This window comes from Argentina silus (assembly GCF_951799395.1).
Source record: "Argentina silus genome assembly, chromosome: 1".
NCBI lineage: Eukaryota > Metazoa > Chordata > Actinopteri > Argentiniformes > Argentinidae > Argentina > Argentina silus.
Window position 1 is genome coordinate 19,577,261 of NC_139655.1, and position 22,043 is coordinate 19,599,303.

A 22,043-nucleotide genomic window follows, 5' to 3' on the forward strand; every position below is an offset into this window, starting at 1 on the left:
TGCATGACTCACCTGTCACACACTTCCGATCTGCACACAGGCAGCTGAACACTACATTGCTTTGCCATTTCAACATTACCTCACATTGTTTTATAGATGTTGTGCATGCAGGTGTAGAGATACATACAGGTCCTTTGGATTAAATACCACAGGTGAAATTGCATACAAGACTGATTGCATACAAGACCCATTCCTACAACCCCAATCACCATGATACTATTGACTATATAAAGTAGTAAGTGCAAGGCCCTGTTAAAATACTTAAAAGGCATCCATTCTTCATTCCACTCCTCCTTCAAGTTATCACAGATGTGAGGGGGTTGCAATCGGTGAAAGCAGTAGGGTGGAATCCGTGCTTTCTCTTAGCTAATCGCATGCAGCTCAGTGATTGCCTTGGCTAACTTGAGACTCCTCTCTGCCCCCTATTGGTCATGGTCTCACAGCGTGTCACATTCCCTCCCTCCACTGTTGCCAGGGGATGACAGGTGAGAGGGAAGAGTACAGGGGAGAGAGGGGGAGGTAAAGGGGGGAGGGGAGTATGCAACCAGAGACTCAAGGACAGAATGGATGAGGAGGAAGAGCAGAGAAGGGGGTGTGTGAGTGTATGCTTAGATCTTCAGACATACATGCCATACATTCCAGTCAACACTCTACCCTGTACACGAGGGATGGAACCGATATCATCATGTTCATGTCTGAACCCAGAAGAGGGCAAGGCTATGATGACATATAAAGAACCAATATCAACCACCATCAACAGTGGTCAGGTGTGACCAATTGGTATCAAACCCAGGTCTCCAGCCCGCCAGAGACTGTGTTAGCCTGCTGAGCTAAAGCCTAGGCATTAGCTGAAGTAGCTAATGCGAGTCTTTGGATCTCAGGCAAGGTTACTCATTAAGTGAGCATGGTTCACCAAACCACCTCTGTTACACAGGCACCCTGAAGTGTCTGTGGGTAGGTTTGTGGGTAGGATACCCACAAACCTTTTGTGGGTAGGATACAGGTGAAACACTCTGGGAAGTGTTTAAGACAGCTGCTCAGTCTTAACACCTATCAGCACCATCCTCCAGTGCCACATACTCAGTATGCTTTGGGATTTAAGACTCCCCCAGAAACTGCCACCATGGGCCGCCTGCTGAAATGTAAGGTTTGAAGTCGCCACGGTAATCTGAGAGAGCGTCACACAACTGCATGAATCTGTCTCTTTTTTACAGGGAGGGGAGAGGAAATAAACGGGACAGCTGAATATATCCGTTTACTTTGATCCCTCTCTTACTCCTGTTTCCCTCTGCCATCGTTCGACGACCATGGAGAGGGCTGTCTGGAAATTCCCCTTTACCTCTATTACACACACGGACCTTTCACACTGCTTGAGGGATAAACCTGAACTTGAAAAAGAAAGGTAAATAAAAAATGACATGCATGTATGCTTTATCAGCTGAAACTAAGCCTTACAGTATCAAACACTTTGCATACAGGCATAACAATAGGCATACCCTCATGATAGTACAATGGGCCAGGATGATAGATAGGATCAAAGATATTCTGGCTCAGGGCCGACTGTTACAGGAAGGAAACACAGCAGGGTGTGTGGTGATCAAAGCTGGTGTCCCAGAGCAGAAGCAGAGGCAGTTAGCACTAGCTGAAGCCGAGCGAGATCACACAGCGCTAGCACTGTAGCTACCTCTGCTCTGTGATTCTCTTCTGGTTTCCTCGGTACTGGACTGCTGCCACCTGAGCAAGCACCCTCTGAAGAATTCTGTTTTTCACATTAATTGCTTCTGCAGACCTGAAGCATAGCATGATATCAGTTACACTTTCAATGAACCACTTGTGTGTAATGCATTATAAGGTATCTATAATGAAACCTTAAAATAAGCCTTGTACTATATCATCTACTGTACGTAATGCATTATTGGTGCATTTCCACTGTCATTTTTAACACCGCCAAAAAAGTCTGACTTTCGTGTTTCCTTCTCTGAGGACTGGCTTCAGAGCCATGGCCTCGGTGGAGCTAGCCTGACTTGCGGCCATGGGGATATTTTGGGGACTTTTTGGGACTTAGGACTTGGGGCGAGCAGGGAGTCCTAAGAATCACCCTTGGTGGTGGAAACACAACATACCGAAAAAAAACACCAGTGCTAACACCCAAAAAAAGACTGGAGTGGGACCCAAAGCAGCAAATGAGTACATTTATAGCCCTTGGTGCATTTATAAAGAGCTATTAAAATATTTCTTGTAACTCATACTGTGCATTACAGTGCCATGGAAACTGCTACCATATTCACACTGTGTGTCATAGGAACATACAAGGATCTAGTTCCCTAGAGTGCTAAAAGGACCACCCAACCTAGACCTACAATATATAACCCAGAGAGAGATGTAAACATTGTTTCCCTGTGAAGTGCTATCTGTTGTTAGCAACCATGGCTATCAGTGGTGGTGAGCCTGGTCCCAGTGTTTCCAATTGACCCCCTTTCATGGCGGCCTGTCGAGGATGACATTCACTGGACTAATCTGCAAAGCAGCCTTATCTGTCTATGGCAGACGACATGCCGGCCTTGCACACGCTTGTGTGTGTGTATGTGTGTTAGTGTGAGTGCAACTCCCTAATCAAAGAGGGTGAGAGAGAGAGAGGGGAGACAGTCAGAAAGAGAAAGAGACATAGTCTCTTGAGGAGAGAGAGAGATATAGTCAACCAGAGAGGTCATAATCAGTATGCCTACAGAATGAATTGAGGCCTCTGCACATTGGAGAGCTAAACCCATAGGGGTTCTCTATAGGGTGAGTTACACACACAGCCTAATCTCTGAAACACAGCCACAGGCACCTGAACATCTGCCAAGCAGGGAATAGCATCCCTCTCATCTCTTCCCTGGATGTGAGTTCCCCGAAACCACTTCAGAACGATGTTCACACTGTGCTATATTGTTTTCGGTAAAATTGGGGAGAGGGGAGATGGTACTCTATGGCAACATCTAAAACAGAACAAGATAAAAACCAGGAAGAATCCAAGTCATTGACGAGATGTTTCCTCTCCTACAGGACTAGTATATGTAACGGAGTGGAGATGTGTGACTCATGTGACCTTGGAGTGCGAGGAACCAATACTGTTTGCTGTTGTTACACTTGGATGAGGCATGAGGGCAGGATCACTGCTATCTCAGGTACTGAATGTATTTACTGTTGTAAATAACTTAACTTAAACCTAATCAAAATGTCTTTAATCACTTCCCCTGTATGTGAATAGAATGGTCTAGTCTCTGTGACAGAGTCAGGGCTGGTTAAGAGATGAGTTTGTAAAGGCTTTCACTAAGGGGACTAATGATGACAAGTTGGATTTAAAACCCGCTTTGGAGTCGGTTTCTTCTGTTTTCAATGGGGTGCACATTCATAGTAAACTAAGCACTGCTCTTAGTGCACAGTCAATCCTCTGAGAGAGGCTTCCTTACACCTCTGGGGCACCCCATCGCCCTCCCATTCTGCAAATTAATTACCATGTGTTAATTAGCTACCATACACCTGAGCCCCCGGCTGCCAGGGCAAGGGCTTAATTAAGCACTATCTACAGTCATTAAAGGGGAACAACTGCAAATTTGGGAAATGTGTCTACGTGCCTTAACCTCTCTGACTCATTGTAGGACTGTCTGTCAACGTGCACACCTCTATCACTCAAGGAGAGCGGCGCTAGAGTGAAAACGAGAGCAACAGCACAGGGTTGCTAGATAGACTTTGTAGCATACAGTAAATCTTTGGGGAAAAAAAACATTCTGTCACAGCGAACTGTGATCAGAACTATGATCAGGAAGGCCAATTGATTCTGAGATATGGTATATGAACCTGGAACCCCTGGTAGTGGGTTCACAATTTGACCAGTTTTCCAGCCCAAACTGTGATAACACCTCTCCACATTTCCTCCATTTACAGTATGTACAGTAATAGACAAATCTGTATGCCTTCTACAGGAGGTGTCTCTGTTTCGTTTCGGTTGACCACTTCTGCACTTTCCTTTGACAGTGTCTGACAAGGTTTCAGTGACGAGGCAGTTTTTATTGTACATAGAACATGGTATTTACCATCCAGCCAGGCAGATTGAGACAAAGTGTAATTTCAATTACCATATTCATATTTGTTTTACATTGACAAGGCTGTCTAGCCAGGAATAGCTACCAGAGTAAGTGCCGCTGTCTTATTGTAAAAGACTGGTGTATAATTCATACCAGACAAGTATTTTTTTCCCAATCCTTCTCTCTCCTCTCTCAATTTCTACAATTGTCACAGTTGACTGGTGCTATATTCCAGTTTTCCCTTCGGGCAAACACACTGATCGACTAAACAATTTCTCCATTTACATGCATGGAGTGACATTCATTCACACACACCGAGGACACGGCAAACGTCTCCCAGTTCCATTCACACTCGTGCCCAGGCATTCCACAATGATTCCAATCATGGTCGAAATCAAGCGTGAAGAATAGCACCGTGCACACGCAAGTGGCCTTACTCTTCCTCCTCTGCAGATTTCTCCTATTCAACGCCATTGTATATAGTATATATGATAAATAATCAGTACATTGACATTGTGCTATGTGAAAATACCTCTATAGTCTGTATAGTCTATATAGTCTGTTTCTATGAAATAGATAAGGAATCATTGTTCTGTCATCTTAACGGTCCGTCTTATCTAAATCCTACATAATGAACATTGCATGCCTGTAGCTCAGTAGGTGAGACCATGCATCTCCTGCCTAAACATCTGCAGAGTTAACTTGTTAGCATAATTAGCATCTCAATGCTTTGATAACTCCACACTGGGCTTCCCTTATGGATGGAAGTTAACAGAAGGAGACGATGAAGCCCCTATGAGGAATAGTTTGTGAGGAGTACCCAGCAGTCAGAGAGAAAGAAGAAAAGATCCACCCACATACTCCCCTTGCTTCACACCATCTCCAGATATAGAGCATGAATGTTCAGAATAGAATAAGAATGGAAAAAGGTGATATATATTCCATCCCACACTGCAAGCCCTGCAGGTGTTCTGTTCAGCTCATTGTTGTGTACAGTACTCTATGTTCCCATTGTTGACGAAACTGGACTATGGCCACATTGTGTAGAATATGAACTAGCAACGCCCTGGTCATGATTTTGGTCAAACCATTTCACCATGTTCCCTTGGCATCCCCCTGGTATCCATGTATTCTCCATCTCTGAGGAAACCATCTCTGGAGTGACGTCGAGAGGGGACCTTGTGAGAGCATTGAAACAGCGTTCCTAACCCCTTACCTCAGGGTCCCTCTCCAGGTGCTATCATCACAGCTCAGGGTGGATGTAATCACTATGGACCCTGGGGTCGTGCAGACTAATTACAGGTGCTATGGGACAGGTAGGCTCTTTAAAGGGAGCCTCGTGTCAGCTTCTACAAAGGGGCTTTGTACTTGCCTCCCTTCTGATGGGATTAACTGAGTTTGTCTTGGGAGGTGACAGCTGCAGTCAAAACATTAAGCCAATAATCCGTCCATCCATTCCAATCCACCACTCCATGACCCCAAACATACTCCTGTTGACCTCAGTCTGACCTCACCACCCCATCCATACCTATCAGGGTCAATGTGGGGGAAACAGACGCCAATCAGGGGCGCACAGGGTAATGAGCTGATGTGGGTCTATGTGGGTCAATGTGAGCAGGGAATGATATGGGCCACTTTTGCAATGGGTTTAATTTGGCACTGGCTCAGTCAACATATTCTAAACCAAATTATCATCATTCCATGATTTCTTAAATACTCAGCAAATATAACGTTTTTTAATTATCTTTTTTTTTTGTAAAGTGTTACAGAGGAGGAAAAAAACATGTTACAAAGACACAAATGTTAAAACATATTTTTATTTATCAATTACAATTGTAATTGTATGTATTACTAAAATGCCCAGGGCCACAACCATCGTCCTCAGCCCATGCAGCCCGCGCTGCACGCCTGCACGAACCCAAGCCTTCAGTCCGCTATAGCCTGTGCGCCTCCCCGGGAGGAGGAGGGGAACCCCAAGGCCAATGAAAGAAGCAGGAGCCTATGATCACTCAGGGTCAGCACCACGACCATCCCAACCCATGCAACCTTGAGCTGCATGCTTTCCATAAAATATGTTTGTTGTGATGGCAGCCATTTTGAAGAATCAGGAAAATACCATTAGCATGGTCACATTTTACACATGTGATATCATTGAAAAGCCCTGAATGTCCTCTCAAATGTACACAATGGACTTAAGGACTTAACACAATGGCATTTATGGTCCAAAAACAAATGTCCATTAGAGCAGACAAAAATTAACTGATGGGTCTCAGGAGGATATCATATTTCATATCATTATAATGCAGTTATGTAGCTATACAGAAAACAGGAAGTAAATGTCAGCATTATGGTTACGTTGCACATGCACTGTGAGGGCATTGCTAGAGTGTCAACACAAAGGTCAAGTTTGTATCTTCAGCTACCTCTGACACAGAGCTGCTCATTGCTGGCTGTCTTTCAACAAATCTCTCTCACTGCAGGATGTAACTCATCAAAGACAAAGGCTACAAAGACAAAGTGCTTTGATTTACAAATGGCTGACCAGCAGAAAGTTCACAACTCAGGTAATGCTATAAGAATGTTGTCCCAACATTCTCCCAGAGTGATATGTAATGTAACTCCCCAAATCAAGAAGCATATGGGAGAGCTCCCACACTACACCTGGTCTCTCTGTGTGGCTATTTGCCCTCTGTGATTCCCACATAAGATATTCCAGTCTGCTTGTCTTGGCACATTTCTTTTTTTCCAGTGTGACTCACAAAGCTTTTACGTACATGACATCCCGTAAACTCATACAGCTGTTTGACAACCGGAGTGATTCAGGTACTTTTGCCCTAGTGGAAAACAGCAGCATTTGTTCAATTTGAAGGAAAGTAAGAAGGAAACATTCTCAGAGAAACTAGCAGTTGTGACTGTTTATGGTCTATCCGTCCATATGTTCTTCCTCAAAATTAGCCAAATTCACCAAAATTGTGAGATGAAAATAAATTTTCACCAAACCGAGCTTGGCATATCCATGTCCCTGAAAGTGAACCCTTCTTTGTTAGAAAGGGTCATTGCAAGATACCTCCTTCTGATTGGTATTCCTCCCAGCACATCAGAGGCCCCAACATCTACAATTCCAGGGTCAGGCTCACTTCAAAGAAGAACATTCTGGAACACTCCTCTCCACAAGCTAGCGCTTCCACTTTCAGTTTCAGCTTGTCAGTCTGAATCCGACCCCTCAGACATGCACACAAAGGAGACTCAAGGGCCTGCAGTCACTCAGGGGTCAAAACACAAAGCTCTACTGAGGAACTTTGCTGGGAAAATGCTCCACGACTAACCCAGAGCCCTGATTGGTTCAGTACAACCAGAATAAAGAGTTTAGAAGGCACAAAGAGAACTGAGTGGAACTGGGACACAGCGGATGAGCAGAATTCGATTAGATGACATCCCTCCCTACTGCAACTCACTGCTGATTTGGACCATCTCAGTGATCATGGGACCTGGCATTCGTGTGTGTGTGTGTGTGCGCGCGCGTGTGTGTGTGTGTGTGTGTGTGTGTGTTTGTGCGTACTGTATGTGCAAGAGTATAAAAGAGAAAGAGAAGAGATTGTGGGAGCTGCGGTGGCCAGTCACCCAATGGGGAAAAAGCTCCAAAGAATTCCTTTCTTTGAAAAAAACTGGAGAGAAAAAGGAGAGAAGAGAGACAGAAAAAGAGAGGTCTCTGTGGTTTTCTCAGAACGATTGATTAGAGTCTGAGACTGGGCTCGTCTAGCTGGGCTTGTCACAATGGTTATGACGCACAAGGAGAAGTGGGAGCTGCTCACCAGAACCAGTGAATGAAGAGTCAGATATCTATCCCTCTGGCCCAGTGTGAGGGTGCAATCAACCTGAAAACACCTTCACCAGAGAAAAGCACCTTAAATGGTTTCATTGTTCATCTTCCTTAAAAAGAGATAGAAAAGCAAAGTTAAGGGAACCATTGTGAGATACATACACAAAGACCAATCCTAGTTGAGATACTATATGTGCGCATGATTGTGAATCATGATTTGTATGAAAATTAGATTAGTGCATGCAGATCTCAAGTTCAGATTTGCCCCTCAGGATCTACGTAGGTTCATGGGCAGGTCTGCTATGAACTGGTGTCTGTTTCCAGCATATGTCTGATTACATCAAGCTGATTGAATCGTTAGTGGCCATTTACTGTAATAACTGGAGTACTTAGGCAGAGGACTCAAATGCACGACTCGGAGACAAAAACTTAAATCCAATAGAATAGTCTTTACTATCTAAAAAGGTTCAGTGCACAGGTAGGCAGTCAATGGGTAGGCAGATAATCCAAAAAGGGGGAGGCAAAAAGCAAAGTCAGAAACACTATCAGAGATCAAAATAACCAGGAATACTCAACACTAGGAAAAATCGCTGGAACGCTTGACACAAGGTACAAAGACGAACTGGCACAGAGACAGGGGAACACACAGACTAAATAGACAGGGAAGGATGAAGAGGAACAGGTGAAGCCAATCAGGGTGGGGTAGACAATCACACAGGCGGGAAACACACAAGGGCAGGTGGTGAAGTGTCTGAAAAGGGAGACACACAAAATAAACAGGAAACAATAAATGAAATAACATGAAACAACTGGAACTGCATGTCTCATCTGTGTAGATCGTCATTCATACATTCACGGAATTCTCAGAAGACTGAGATGTCCATGGAGATTCAGTCATGGATGCCAGGAACAGTGGACAATATAAATGGGTGTGAGAAACTGGCCAAACAATAGCAGGTTGGCTCATTGGCTAACAGAGACTGGCCTTTGATACGCTCCTCTGATGTCCTCTCTTTCAATCTTATCTCTATGCAGACACAACAGGGATGTCATCTCTCTAAGTCTCTCTCTCTCTCTTCATATCTCTATGTCTGGTTGGGGGGTGAGGCTGCCTTTTGAGAGTGTTTCTAAATCATTCCATGCCTCATCTGCTGACCGGTGTTCTCATATTGCCCGGCTCCACTGTATCCAGATGAAGAATATGTAATTACAGCGGAGCTAAAGCCTGGTAGATTAATGTGTGCTGGGCCACAATGCGCCCAGGAAGAAGCCATTCTGCAGAGGGCCATTATCAGATTAACACCCTTTTCTCTGTGTGGGCATCAGTGAAATCTTTTCTTTCGTTGAGTCTTTGGGCTCACAGACGTGCCAGGTTACATTGTATTGTCTGGGGGGGTATAGGGCTCTGGATGGGTACAATGGAAGCCAGGGAGGAGGAGGGAGGGAATGTAAGATCTGTGTGGTAGTGAGATGAGTGTGGATTCACAGGGTTGGACCCAGTTCAGAGGATGTGTGGTTGCAGAATCCGGTCTAACATAATGTGGTTGAATTTTCATTTCTAATGTTTCAAATTGTTGTATAATAACAGTTCATTTTTCCTGAATTATTTCAACCCCAGTCTTGGTTTTGCTGACAGTCTGACTGTTGTTTTTCCCAGGCTCATGCTCAGTCTCCACCGTGGCTCCCTCCCATCCTCTTGGCCAATCAAGCCCAATAACATATGAGCCGTGAATACACAAACATTCTGACATTAATGTGATTTTCTAACTTTCTTTAACTGGCCTCGGTGCGGAAATATATCAGATTTCAGTCTGGCTGAGGTTCATTTCACACAAGGGGGAAACCCCAGAAAACTGCACATTGTAAAACGTTTCACTGTTTACTTTGTTAATGTTGTGGCCATAGGGTGAAGCAGGGATACAAAGAGGGGTGAAATAATTTTCTTCCCTGTTGTATCTTTAGACAGTGAGAAAGCAGAGAGACTATGCATTGAAGGTCAGTTCACCACAGACAGAAAATTTACATCATGATGCCTGATATGGAAAACTGTACAGAAAGTCACAGTGGGGAAAATTTCCAGTCACAAGATTTCGGGGTGAGAGAGTGGCTCGAGTTGCCCCTTAATGACAGATCTAAGATCAGATTCCCAACCCCGAAACCTTTACCATCAGGGGGAAGGAAACAAAACATTTGACCCTGTATCAGTGCTTAGGCTTCTACCAGTAAGACAGTGGCGGGGGTGAGGCTGTAGCACCTAATGGCCAGAGCTTTATTAAATTACACAGCTCTACAACACGGAAACAGATCAGTTTATTCATGTGGCATACAATGTCATCTGGAGGGGCCCTGGCGGTGACAGCTGATGCTCCTTGTGACAATGGCCAAAGACAGGGGAATTACTGTGATTTCAGAGCTACCTTCTTGAGTGGCGTACAATCTGGCACAGAGTGAATGCATCGCCATTGTATAAGAGATGCTTCAAAGATCCCCTCGGATGGAAGAAGAAGCAACAAAAAGACGTGATGAAACTCCTGCTAGGCATCTCCTGCGGCTCAGTGTGGCTCGCAGCACTTGAGAGAGAAATCACAAAAACAAGGAGAGGACAAAAATAGCAATGTGAAGCACTAAAAAGAGAGAAAGAGAAAGAAAATATGGTTCTAAATATCCAACCCACTCAGTTATAAACACAGACAAGCTGCCAGCTGTACAGTATGGCTGAGGGGAGATCCATTCAGTTTGACTCACAGGTGTGAGAGTGTGGGGAATAGAAGAGAGAGAGTGACTCATTCACTGTAGCAGTGTCTGAGACATGGGAGACAAGCCCAGAGGCATTAACTCACCTTGCAATACTGTACAGTCATTACTGCTCACTAAAATTCATCTGAAAATGATAGCAGTTTTCTTCAGTGGCACAGGTGCTACAAAGGAAGTGGTTCCATTCTCAATGGAGACGCTATGAGGATAGATGTTTTGCATTAGTAAGACACTGTGGCATTTCATTACTGTGCCCATAAGTGGTGTTGAAATGCCTCAGTAGAGGGCACAAGCATGATTACTTGTAAAACAAACTGGAGCATAGATACTGTAGCACACAATCACATACACCAAAAACAGGATACCAAGCACACTGACAGGTAGACACATAAACACGCATGTACATACACACTTACACTTACACACACACTTACACACACACTTACACACACACACACACACACACACACACACACACACACAGTGTGCGGCAGCTGCTGGCCGGCTGGGTGTGAGTGTGTGTTCTGGGGTCCCTGGCCTGTGTGTGATGGCAGCTGCTTGCTGGTGTTAGCACGGGCTCTGTTTGTGTTCCCCTCGGTGGATTAACACACCGCCGTGAATACTGAGACCACATCACAGCCAATCACATATTCATGGGAAATTCAATTTCTCCGCCACACTGGGATGATTTGCCCCGACACAGGGGTCTATCTCGTCCAGCAAATTGTGTCTTAAATTGAAAAGCTGGTGGAGTAGTCTTTTACACAATGGGCTGAGGAAAAAAATAGAAACGAGAATCTGGGGAAGAATATGAATATTTCCGTTACTGAATGGGCATAAAGTATACAGTGCCCTTACCAATCTCAGCTTTAATATACTTTCCCATTTGTGTGAGCAAGCTCATCTTTACCATCTATTTCTGGAGCCGGTGCAACAGGCCCAGGGAAATATACAGTACCCCCTATGATACTGCCCTACCTATGGTAAAGCTGTTTTTTTTTTTCAAAAGAGAAGAAGAGGATTTCTTCTGACAAGGCAGGGTCAGGGGTCATCAGAAACAGAGCATTCTGGGAGTTCAGGCGAGGGTCTTTCTCCTCCCTGTGGTGAATCTCTGCCCCAGGTAAGGGTTCTGATGGTGGGAGTAAAATAAGATGAGACCGTCAGGATATCTAGAGACCCCAAGAGAGAGCAATGGAGAGAGGGAGATATAAGGAGGGAGTAAAAATGGATGAGGCAGGGTGGGAGAATCCCTCTGGAAGAATTAAGCTATCTCTGTCTGCATATCATTATCAGGGACTAGCTCTGTTGCAGATGATAGAGCTGTGTTCTCTGCATCTCTGTGGCTCTGTTCTGTGGTGATAACTGTATCCCAAATGTTTGATTAAGATGGCAGGTACTGAGGTTAACTTTTTACTGAGTTCAATTGTGAAACAAGGACAGTGTGCTACTAAGTGTGTATAACAATGACCATGGTGAGGACCATAATCACTTAATGCCTAACTTGGCTGTGTGATTTCACTCCTCCAGCCTGTGTGTGCCAATATTTGCCTGGGGGTGGACTCTCTCTACACTCTACATTGAATTCACTCACACATCCTTCCCCCCTCTAAACCACCATTCAGACCATCAGACGGATGTTCCTTGTGGTCATAGGGACTCTTTGTGAGGAGTGGTAATGAGAATGAGGTAATAGGGACTCAGGCAGCCATTGTGACGGATGTGAAGGACACAAGTAAGGCCCATAACAGCCCCTTGGTGTGGCCAACAGAGAACACAGGCCAGTGGCAACAGCTGACTGCAGAATGTGGGCCGCTCCTAGGCAACTGGCAGCCATGTTGGACTGGCCCCAGTAAAGGGATTTATTTGGGGCCTGCTGCAGGGAGGGGAGGGTAGGGGGAGAGTTCCTTCTCCTCCAAATGAGACAAAGACATTGTGATTAATATTCATCGATAGCATCTGAAAAATACTGCATTGATGTGTGCGTGCGTGCGTGCGTGCGTGCGTGCGTGCATGCATGCGTGCGAGGGGGCACACACTCATTTGCCCACACACAGACTCACAAAGTCCTATAGACTCTATCAACACATAAAATCACACATTCACTACCAAACAGTCTTATAAAGGCATGCTGTACTTATTTAATTGTACAACATCACACACTTCCAAGTTATGGAACAGAGAAGGGCAGTGAACAAGAGAAGGGCTGGGGAATGCGCCTGTGAGAGGGTAACCTCGTCCCCAGGCTATATATATATAAGCCTGGAATAACTACGACTCAAACCTGGCCACAGTGGGAGTGAATTTACTGTGTAAATTCATTTTTGGATTTCAGCAAATCACAACGCGTGGCTCACAGACACGTGTGTGCAAGCACTGAAGGGAGGTGTTGTGGGAGATGATTGGTTGGGAGATTAAGCTGATCCAATGGCTATGCGATTGGCAGATTCTCCTGGTCCGTGTATTGTAAACGAAGGCCAATTTTAATGCATTGGTACACCAGACCTTCCAAGCATTTGGGCGGAAATGTCTGGGAATGAGATTAGTTAGGGGCAGACGGGGACTGAAGTTTAAAAGCAAATGGGGGAATAGTTTTACAGGCCAGTAACAGACCAGATGGAATGTCCTATTTCCATGGGCCACTGGAATGGCAGAAAGTAACACGAGGAAATACACACACACACACACACACACACACACACACACACAGAGTCTTGTTATGTAACTGTCCAAGCAGGCCATGGCGTTATTTTCCATAGGACAGATCAATTAGTTAATGCAATTACATATTACATAGTCTGACATCACCATTGCCGGGTGATTCAATATAAAAGTTATGTAAAAGAGGCTATTGCACAAGAATGTAAAAAAGGCCATTGGACTCAGATTGAGTAACATTCACTGATCATGTAAATGAAATGGACATTAATCTACAAAAATGCTTTACATATCTTACAGGGGGGAAAAACAGCTATGTGTGTCTGCTTAGCCTCTTGGAGAGCATGCGGAACGAGGGATGATAATGAAAAAGGGGATTAAACAAAGGAAAAACCGGTTGGGCCTGCTGCTGAATACAGACAAAAAAAGACAAACAGCTCTCCCTGGCCCATCTCCTGCCACGCTCAAAGCCAGTGTTCACCTCCACACACTCTGACACTCAATTGGGTACTCCCCTCTCAGGGAACATTGGACAACAGATTTGCATACAAACAGCCTGTCCAAATATACGCAGGGGAGACAGACAGGGAGAAAAAGAGTAAACGAAAGAGAGATGGAGAGGTAGTGTATGTGTGTGTGTGTGTGTGAGAGAGCGAGCATGCGTGCACTCTGGGTTTTTGTTTGCCCTCCCCTGACGCTGACGGCTTTAGATTTAACCGGAGTGGAGAATCTCATTACCTGAGTGATGCACTGCTTCTGTTTACTCTCACGTTATTCCAAGGAGGCTTCACACGCTCCCTCTCTCCCTCAAACCTTCTCTCCCTCCGAAAAACAAAGTTCCAATTGCAATAACAAACAGCAAAGTCCCATGGCAGAGACTCAGGGATCAAATATTTCTTTGTCTCATCCCTAGGCTGTCGAGGACGGGACACTTTGGTGGAATTGCTTTGCTAATGTTCCCCCAGGCAACACCTGGGCGAAGAATTGGCCATAAACAAAATAGTCGGGATGAAGGGAGGATTCTGAGAGAAGTTTGTGTATGAAGTTAGTGATGGCCATATTTTGTTTTACAGTATTTGAGTCTGAAAGAGGTGGATGGGGATTATATATACTGCTGAAATATAGATCATGTCATTATTCTACATTCTTATGTATACATTCAAAAAATCCCTTTATGGTCTCAATGTGATGCAGTGTCTTTCAGATACCAGATGTAGAGTGTCACCAGTTTGGAGATAACTATCACTATGAATTTCCTTGGATGTGGTGCAGAATGTCTGAATTTAGCCAACACCAATGTTTTGACAAGCAGTGCTCAAAACAATAATTTAATTTGTTACCACTGTCCATTTTCTCGGTTTGCCTCACAACACATATTTGCCTAATCCAGCAACAGTTAGCAGGGAAACATTCATAGAACAAACTCTCGGAAGCCTGCCAGAGGATGTGCATTATTGTGTATGAGATCATAGCATCAGCTGTGTCTTTTTCATGTAAAACAGCGTCTATTTTTGACAGAGTGTTTGTTGAACCGCCCAAGGAACATGAAGTTTAGATGAAAGGGGCCTCTGCATTTTTTATTCTCTCTTTTTTTCTTTCTTCATTCTTCTCTCTCCAGCCCCCCTTGATACACGGGTGCACTAATTGCTATCAACGTGAGTCACAAACGCTCACCGTTTCCAGGGAAGGATTATTACTGGCAAGCGGTCATCCGTCAACGCATGCAAATTCCCATCTGCGTGTGTGTGAGTGTGAGTTTGGCAGGGCAGCGGAGCACTTCACTCTGGAAAACTTGGGTGGCAGAACCGTGATTGAACCGTGGTTTGGGTTGAGATATGGTCTTGGCTCCTGTTACCAGTCTGACTTCAGACCATTGATACTGAGGCCATCTGGGGCTGCAGGCCTGAGGAGACAATATTGGCTAACAAACAAATTAAAACTAAAATGGAACAATAGATTGAACGATAACAGAAGGGGTGTTTGCATGGAATATGATAATGATACTAACAAGAGTCAAGATATAGACCAAATAATGGAGGTTATAAAATGCCAAAGGATCTGGTCAAGTGCATGTGAGAAATCATGAAGTAGCTTCTACAGCAATGGGACAGGTATGCAGTGACAGGCTAGTATCCAGTCTCTTACTGTGAAGGAGAAGGGAACCCCCTTGATGGAATAGTAAGGTATCTATCTGTATAATAGTACATGCCACCTATGATATTTCTCTCTATGGCACCAAACCAGCATCAGACACACACACACACACACACACACACACACACACACACACACACACACACACAGGGTCCAAATCCCAAGCGCCTCTAAAGGTGAAAGAGTATAGTATGAGTGAATGCTCTATGAATAGCTCTCCTCTATACTGTATGAAATATGCAGGTCTTGAAAGAGGTGCCAGGCACTGTGAATGTAGCGCATGAAGACCCCTGCAGGATTCCAGCCACGTTACCAGGGCAACTGAAGGAACTTTCACCACGTCACAAGACTAAGGAGGAGGAAGAGATCATGAACAACAACTTGATAAGTGCAGAAAAAGTTTCTATGAAAAAAAGTAATGATGGTGACACAACCACTTACGGCACTGATAGTGAGGCAGAATGAGAAGACAATTTGGAGGAGGTGCTGTATATAAAAACTGCAGACGGAAAACGGAATTGTCCATTGTGCCAAGCCTGCAAAATGGTTGTTTTGCATGTTGCTGGGCAACTAACCCCCCATCCCCCATCCCAAACACACAAATCCCTATAATTGTTTATTTTGTTCTGAATAGTTTCTACCACCCCAAGCTGAGGATGTGTTCATGTGTGAGAGAAAAAAACAGCGAGAGCAGAGAGTGTGAGAGAAAGGGAGGGAGAGAGTTTGTGTGTGTCTGTGTGTGTGTGTGTGTGTGTGTGTGTGTGTGTGTGTGTGTGTGTGTGTTTGTGTGACAGAGGGGAATTTCTCCCACTCAGCAGCAGCCGGCTAGATGACAAATAGCACCCTAGGACAACTTCCTCCTCACCCCACTGCCAGCACCCTCCAGACGATCTGTAAGAAAAACACATCTAAACACGCAATTTATGGCCCACGGTAACTCTAGGCATCACTTATTGCTTAATTAGACATAATCTCTGCGACAGAAGCATCCTGTCTGGGTGCTTTCCCATGGGTTTGTCGGTGTAGCCTCTGAGTGATACAGTACCTCTGGGTGTCGCATACTGTAGCCGCACTGTGCCAAATATCTAGCCATTTTAGTTGGCCATTTTGAATACATCTTACTTAGGGGTATCATTCCAATCAAGTGTCAAGTGACTGTTCATAGCATCACATATCAATTGAACATATGACATCTTAAGGACGTTTGGAGGTCTTCTTATGTAAAGTCATCAATATGTGGTGTCATGCTCTGAAATGACCAAATGAGTTTATTAAATTCGTCGATCATTCATGAAAGGAAACTTTGAGACATTCTGATGGTTTGAAGAGACACAAGCTCTAGTGCAGATGACCTCATTGAGGGAAAAACACTTAGAAGACTCTTAGATGCGCCTGGACGGACATCTTGGGTGGCAAACTTACTGAACTTGTGCCCTGGCAACAGTCGTGTCTCCAGGGTGCCCTGTGTGATTCACATCCATATAAACAGCCAAAACTTGCAGATCTAGCATTTGACTTACAGTCTGGTTTGAGAAAAGAGCCTCTTAGCACTACATAAAGAGGATGGATTGAGAGAGACAAGATAAATGGTCTAAAGGACTCTCTTCACATGTGCAAACAATTTCTACTGTAGAAGACTGGGAGCCAAATGATCTGTCTGTTTAATATGTGAAGCATGAACAAATGCCTTTTGCATTAAGTCAGCGAACTAGGAGATCTAGAAAGGAGGGGGAAACATGTTATGTATGCAAATGCAGACACTTTATTATTAAACATGATGTTGTTCTTAGAGTCCCTTTAAATTCTCAATCTAAATTCACAGAATATCATGTTTATATTATATGTTTGCTGCAGGGGATAATCCTTTGACATGATTGGCTGAAATGATGCCTGCAATGTCGGGCCAACATCTGTAGGGGTGAGGGATGATGGGATAAGTGAGTGATCTCATCCAATGTCTCGGTAATGTGATGTGCTTTAGTGAAACCGAGTCTTAAACACAGACACACAAAAGGGTTGACACTAACATGATGATGATGATGATGATAAAGAAAGCACAACAACAACAGTTGTTAAGGGTTGCAACAGTGATTGTTACAAGAATGGGAATAATGGTTTTGATGGGTACAACATATGTGTGGCCTTAACTCTGCATGGATCAACACCAGTTCCATTCTTCCCAAGAGAACGCTTAGACCAGGAAGTGGCAGAAATTACCCATGATTCCCCTGTGGGGCCGGAGCACAGACAGCCAGCCTTTGGAGTGTCAGCAGCCCATGTGCCTCTCATTACTCACATGGGCTACTGTAGAGCAGGCCATGACACAGCCACCAGCATGCACGCACGCACGCACGCACGCACACACGGACGCACGGATGCACGCACGCACAGCATTAGAGAGTGCCCAGAACTGCAGCCATTGGAAAACATACAAAGCACACAGGATGTGTATTTACACGACTCAGACACACTCTTCAGGGAGGACACAAATTATGGAGTGTGTACACTATGTTCAGTCACAGAATCTCTCTCTATCAATCAGTCCCTTTATAAAAGTCTTACATTTGCATCATCCCCCTTTCATTTCTCTTGGTCTATTTTCTTCACTCTCCCTCTTCACTCTCTCACATCTGCCACACGAAGCAATCAGCAGTCAGATAGGTGGATGACTAAATGCTAAGCTAAATACTGTATCTACACCCAGATACACACACAAGCTGATAGAGACCTTGTTCTTCGCCATAGACAGCGTTAAAAAATAGAGTGAACACAACATCTCTGAGCCCGGAGTTAATCAACAACTCCCAGAAGAAAGAGAGAGAGAGAGAGAGAGAGAGAGAGAGAGAAAGAGGGCAACACAAAGAGAGTTCTTTCAAAAGTCAAAGCGCTCTACCCAGAATGCTGGTATCAAGTTATGGGACCTTGGTGCCCGTTCCCAGAATGTCTTCCGGAACTGACAACTGGAGGTTAGAGACTTAATGACAGTTCACCCCACATGTAAGGGAATATTACGAATCCTTTAGACCGTGTGGTTCAACACGTCCACATCCTTGTCTGATTACAGAAAAGGTCAACCAGGCTCCTGACCTTTACAACACTCTCTGAACCTAGCCTCATTAACTCAATGAGGAGGACGTACAGTAGGTACTTCTGCCCTTCCAAATTACTTCTTTGAATAGCAGCTCAACAGTAACAGTCAGGAGCATCACTATATAACAAACACAGGACATTCTATATGATTGTACTGTACATTATGTTACAGATTACTCTGAAACATGGGGAAGTGCTTGAGTGAATAAAACACACAACATATGACAACAGCATCTCTAGCAAGCAATTCAAAGATGACAGCTTTCTCTCCTCCCACTCTCTTCCCCTTGAGCTCTCTCCCCTTTCCACTCACTCCTCTCTCTCTCTCTCTCTCTCTCTCTCTATACATAACCTCCCTTCATCCTTCTCTCTCATATTCAGTCAGGTGTGAGGATTCTGCATGCCCTGCTTACTCTATATATCCCCTAATACTCCCCCATCCCATAGAAACTCACACACACACATGCACACACACACACATGCGCACGAGCACACACACACACACACACACACACACACACACACACACACACACACACACACACACACTCTGGTGCTGTGCTCCATCTGAGAAAGCAGCCCACCACTCTCTCTAAACAGGACGTCGTCCTCCCACCACTTCCCTGTCAAACACAAGCATCATTGACTGTTCTCAGCAAAGCCCTCCAACAGCAGGAACCTCCACCAGGGGGGGTAGAGACAGAGGGAGCGAGACAGGGGCACTCAGGCTGGTAGACCTACACTAACACACCTCAAGCAGTTATGCTATGCATGCACTGCACATGTACACACATGCGCGTGCACACACACACACACACACACACACACACACACACAGATAGATAGAGAGAATGAGAGTGAGAGGGAAAGAGAGAGAGGGAGATAGAAGAAGAGAGAGAGAGAGAAATAGAGAGAGAGGAAGATTGAAAGATAATACACTTCAGCAAACCATCACTCCTACATTCCTCACAAGTGCACATGTATGTCCAGAGAGAGTGATTTCCACTCTGAGGGACAGTTGATCAATCAAGACTTCTCAGATAAACTAGCGCTCTTTATTTCATTGGCGTAAGTGAGTATGGCATCAGCATAGCTGATTGTAATGACAACACAGCCCAGCACAAAGGAAAGGAGTGAGCATTCAAGCTTTCCATCAGGGCTTAAATCACTTTAAAGACAGAGACAGAGGGAGAAGGCTTGAACACTACTATCCTGATGATGATTGTACTATGATTTTCCCAAAAGCCCCCATGTTTTTGCACCTCCCTACACTACATTCTGGCAAATCATAAAGGTGAAATAGGGGGGAGGCAGAGATTCAATTTTCATGCCTATCAATCTATGCTCCAGTCGTAAATGTCAGGGCTAGTGAAATTGAATGGCAGCATTTGTCTTCTTTTATTAGGCTGTGTTATATAAGGATGAACTCCATACCATCACCTTTCAAAATAAGGTGATGCCAAGTTAATTGAATATAAGTCAAACATTGTGTCCTAGGCTGGCTAAGATTGAGTGGCAGGTTGTTCACTGTTGGCTCAGCTGAAGCCGGTTAAAATCAGCCTATAAATTGAGAACTACAGTACAGCAAGAAAAGTCATGATTTGTTATTAATTGCCATCTATATTTTGTTGCAAAACATGAAAGTTGTTTCAATAAGCTAATTTAAAGCGTACCTATTGGCCATGATGATTATGGGTGTAGCAAAACTGTCAGTCTGAGTATACATGCTGTATGAGGGATGTGACGTCTCAGTCTTCTTCTCATTACGTTTCCGATATGAAAGAGCACAGCGGTTTTTAGTAGGTTGCTGTGTATGTTTGCCTACTGACAAAAGCACCGGCTGCAAGTGATGTCCCCACAAGACACCGCGATGTCACAGGCCAGCAGTCCAGTCACAAAGCCCTTGTTGTTTACATCGTCCTCTGCTGATTTGACATCGGGGGGGCACAACGTCCAGTTGCAATGACAGTTTGCCTACCAAACTCAAAGTGTAAACTTCTATTATTATCCTACATGTAAACGCAATTCTACATAAAATAATGCCACGTCTTATACATGAATATTTCATCAGTTTCGTATGACAATGTCAGAGAAAAGCAACACCTTGTGGCACTCTCAGGCAGGCAAACCAGTTTGCCAGTGCGCCTCTGTCACTAAAGAGCCTGGCATCATGTGCAGCCACGCGAACAAAAGACAGGTGCATTGTTTAGCGCTAATAATCATGCCCGCTCATCAGCCGCGGGTGGCACACAATGGGAAAGTAATTTTAAACATCCGATACATAGTCCATATGCCCTATCCCCATATCCTTTTGTTTATAGCCTATGGCCGGTATGTAGCTAAATTGCATGCGCACTCTAATATGCCGTACACAAACATTTTGAAGTAACAAACAGAGCCTACTATGCGTCTTTTTGGGGGTGAAGAATTAACGCATATGTACAGTAGGCATACACTGCCTGGAGAGTAACTTACGCCAATTGACATGGACTGTCATGGTGACTGGTGGATTGTGTACATCGCCACAGAGTGGGACGGGCTACTTACGCTGCTGTTCTCCCCAGTCCAGTGAACCATCGCCTGGTTATGAGTGGCATCCCCTTTGAGCACGAACGAGCTGCTGAGCAGGGACACTTTCTCCTGGGATAGCGCTCTCCTGAAGCGCGATGAATCCACGCTGCCCGCGTACCCATCACTATCACTAAAGCCTGGACGGAACACTCCGTCTCCTTCGCCTATGTCGCCGCCGCTGTCAAGCGTACTATCCCCGCCACTCCGGTTTAAAACGCCGCTGTCACATCGCACAGGTCCCATCAGTGACATCAGAACCGAGGAGATCACCACAACCCCGCACAGGTGCGCAGAAACGGTTCCTTTCGGACGCAGAGGTACGATGCTTCGCGCCATTATAGCGCTCTTATCGCGGATACTGACAGAGAGACTGCGATGCGAGTGGAAGATAGATAGCTCTACTGTAAGCGGAGAGAAAGGGTGGGATAGGGGAGGGAGGGAGTGGAACTGGAGCGAGGGCAGACACTGGAAACACAACGTGGTGGTGTCTCTGTGCCAACTATGAACGCTGTGGACATGTCACTAGTGCCATCTGGCGACGCAAACACGCAATGTGGCATACGGTTACGATTTAGGCCTATCTGATAGACCTTTAACTTATTTAAATGTATACCCTTACCAGTACGATATATCTTCTCTCATTAAGCTGCTATTTAGTATGCTAGGAACGCCGTTTGACTCCAGGCTCGTGTGGGCTATTACATAAGCATGACTTTCAGTTCACCTCTTGTGGACCACACCCTGCCTCCAGTTAATATTGTTCTTGGTTCACCTTTCAGGTGTGTAGACTTACTTGATTTGAAACTGGAGCTTATTCAGGAGAGTACAAAGACACAGAAAGTTAAGACAGAAAATCATTGTGTAGAACAGACATGGTTGAATAAGGAATTATGTCAGCTCTATGCATAGCATTTCTACCACAACATTTGGAA

General features: G+C 44.7%; 1 protein-coding gene across 1 annotated transcript in view; it reads right to left on the reverse strand.

Annotated features, from left to right (window-relative positions):
- sorcs2 (sortilin-related VPS10 domain containing receptor 2) overlaps nt 1-21,447 on the reverse strand; it is a gene marked incomplete at its 5' end in the record, with an annotated part of 163,059 nt that extends 141,612 nt beyond the window's left edge. Inside the window, one exon of the mRNA XM_083683063.1 lies at nt 21,088-21,447. Coding sequence (XP_083539189.1) covers nt 21,088-21,447 — 360 coding nt within the window. The remainder of the gene's footprint in view (nt 1-21,087) is intronic.
- Nucleotides 21,448-22,043: the final 596 nt, after the last annotated feature.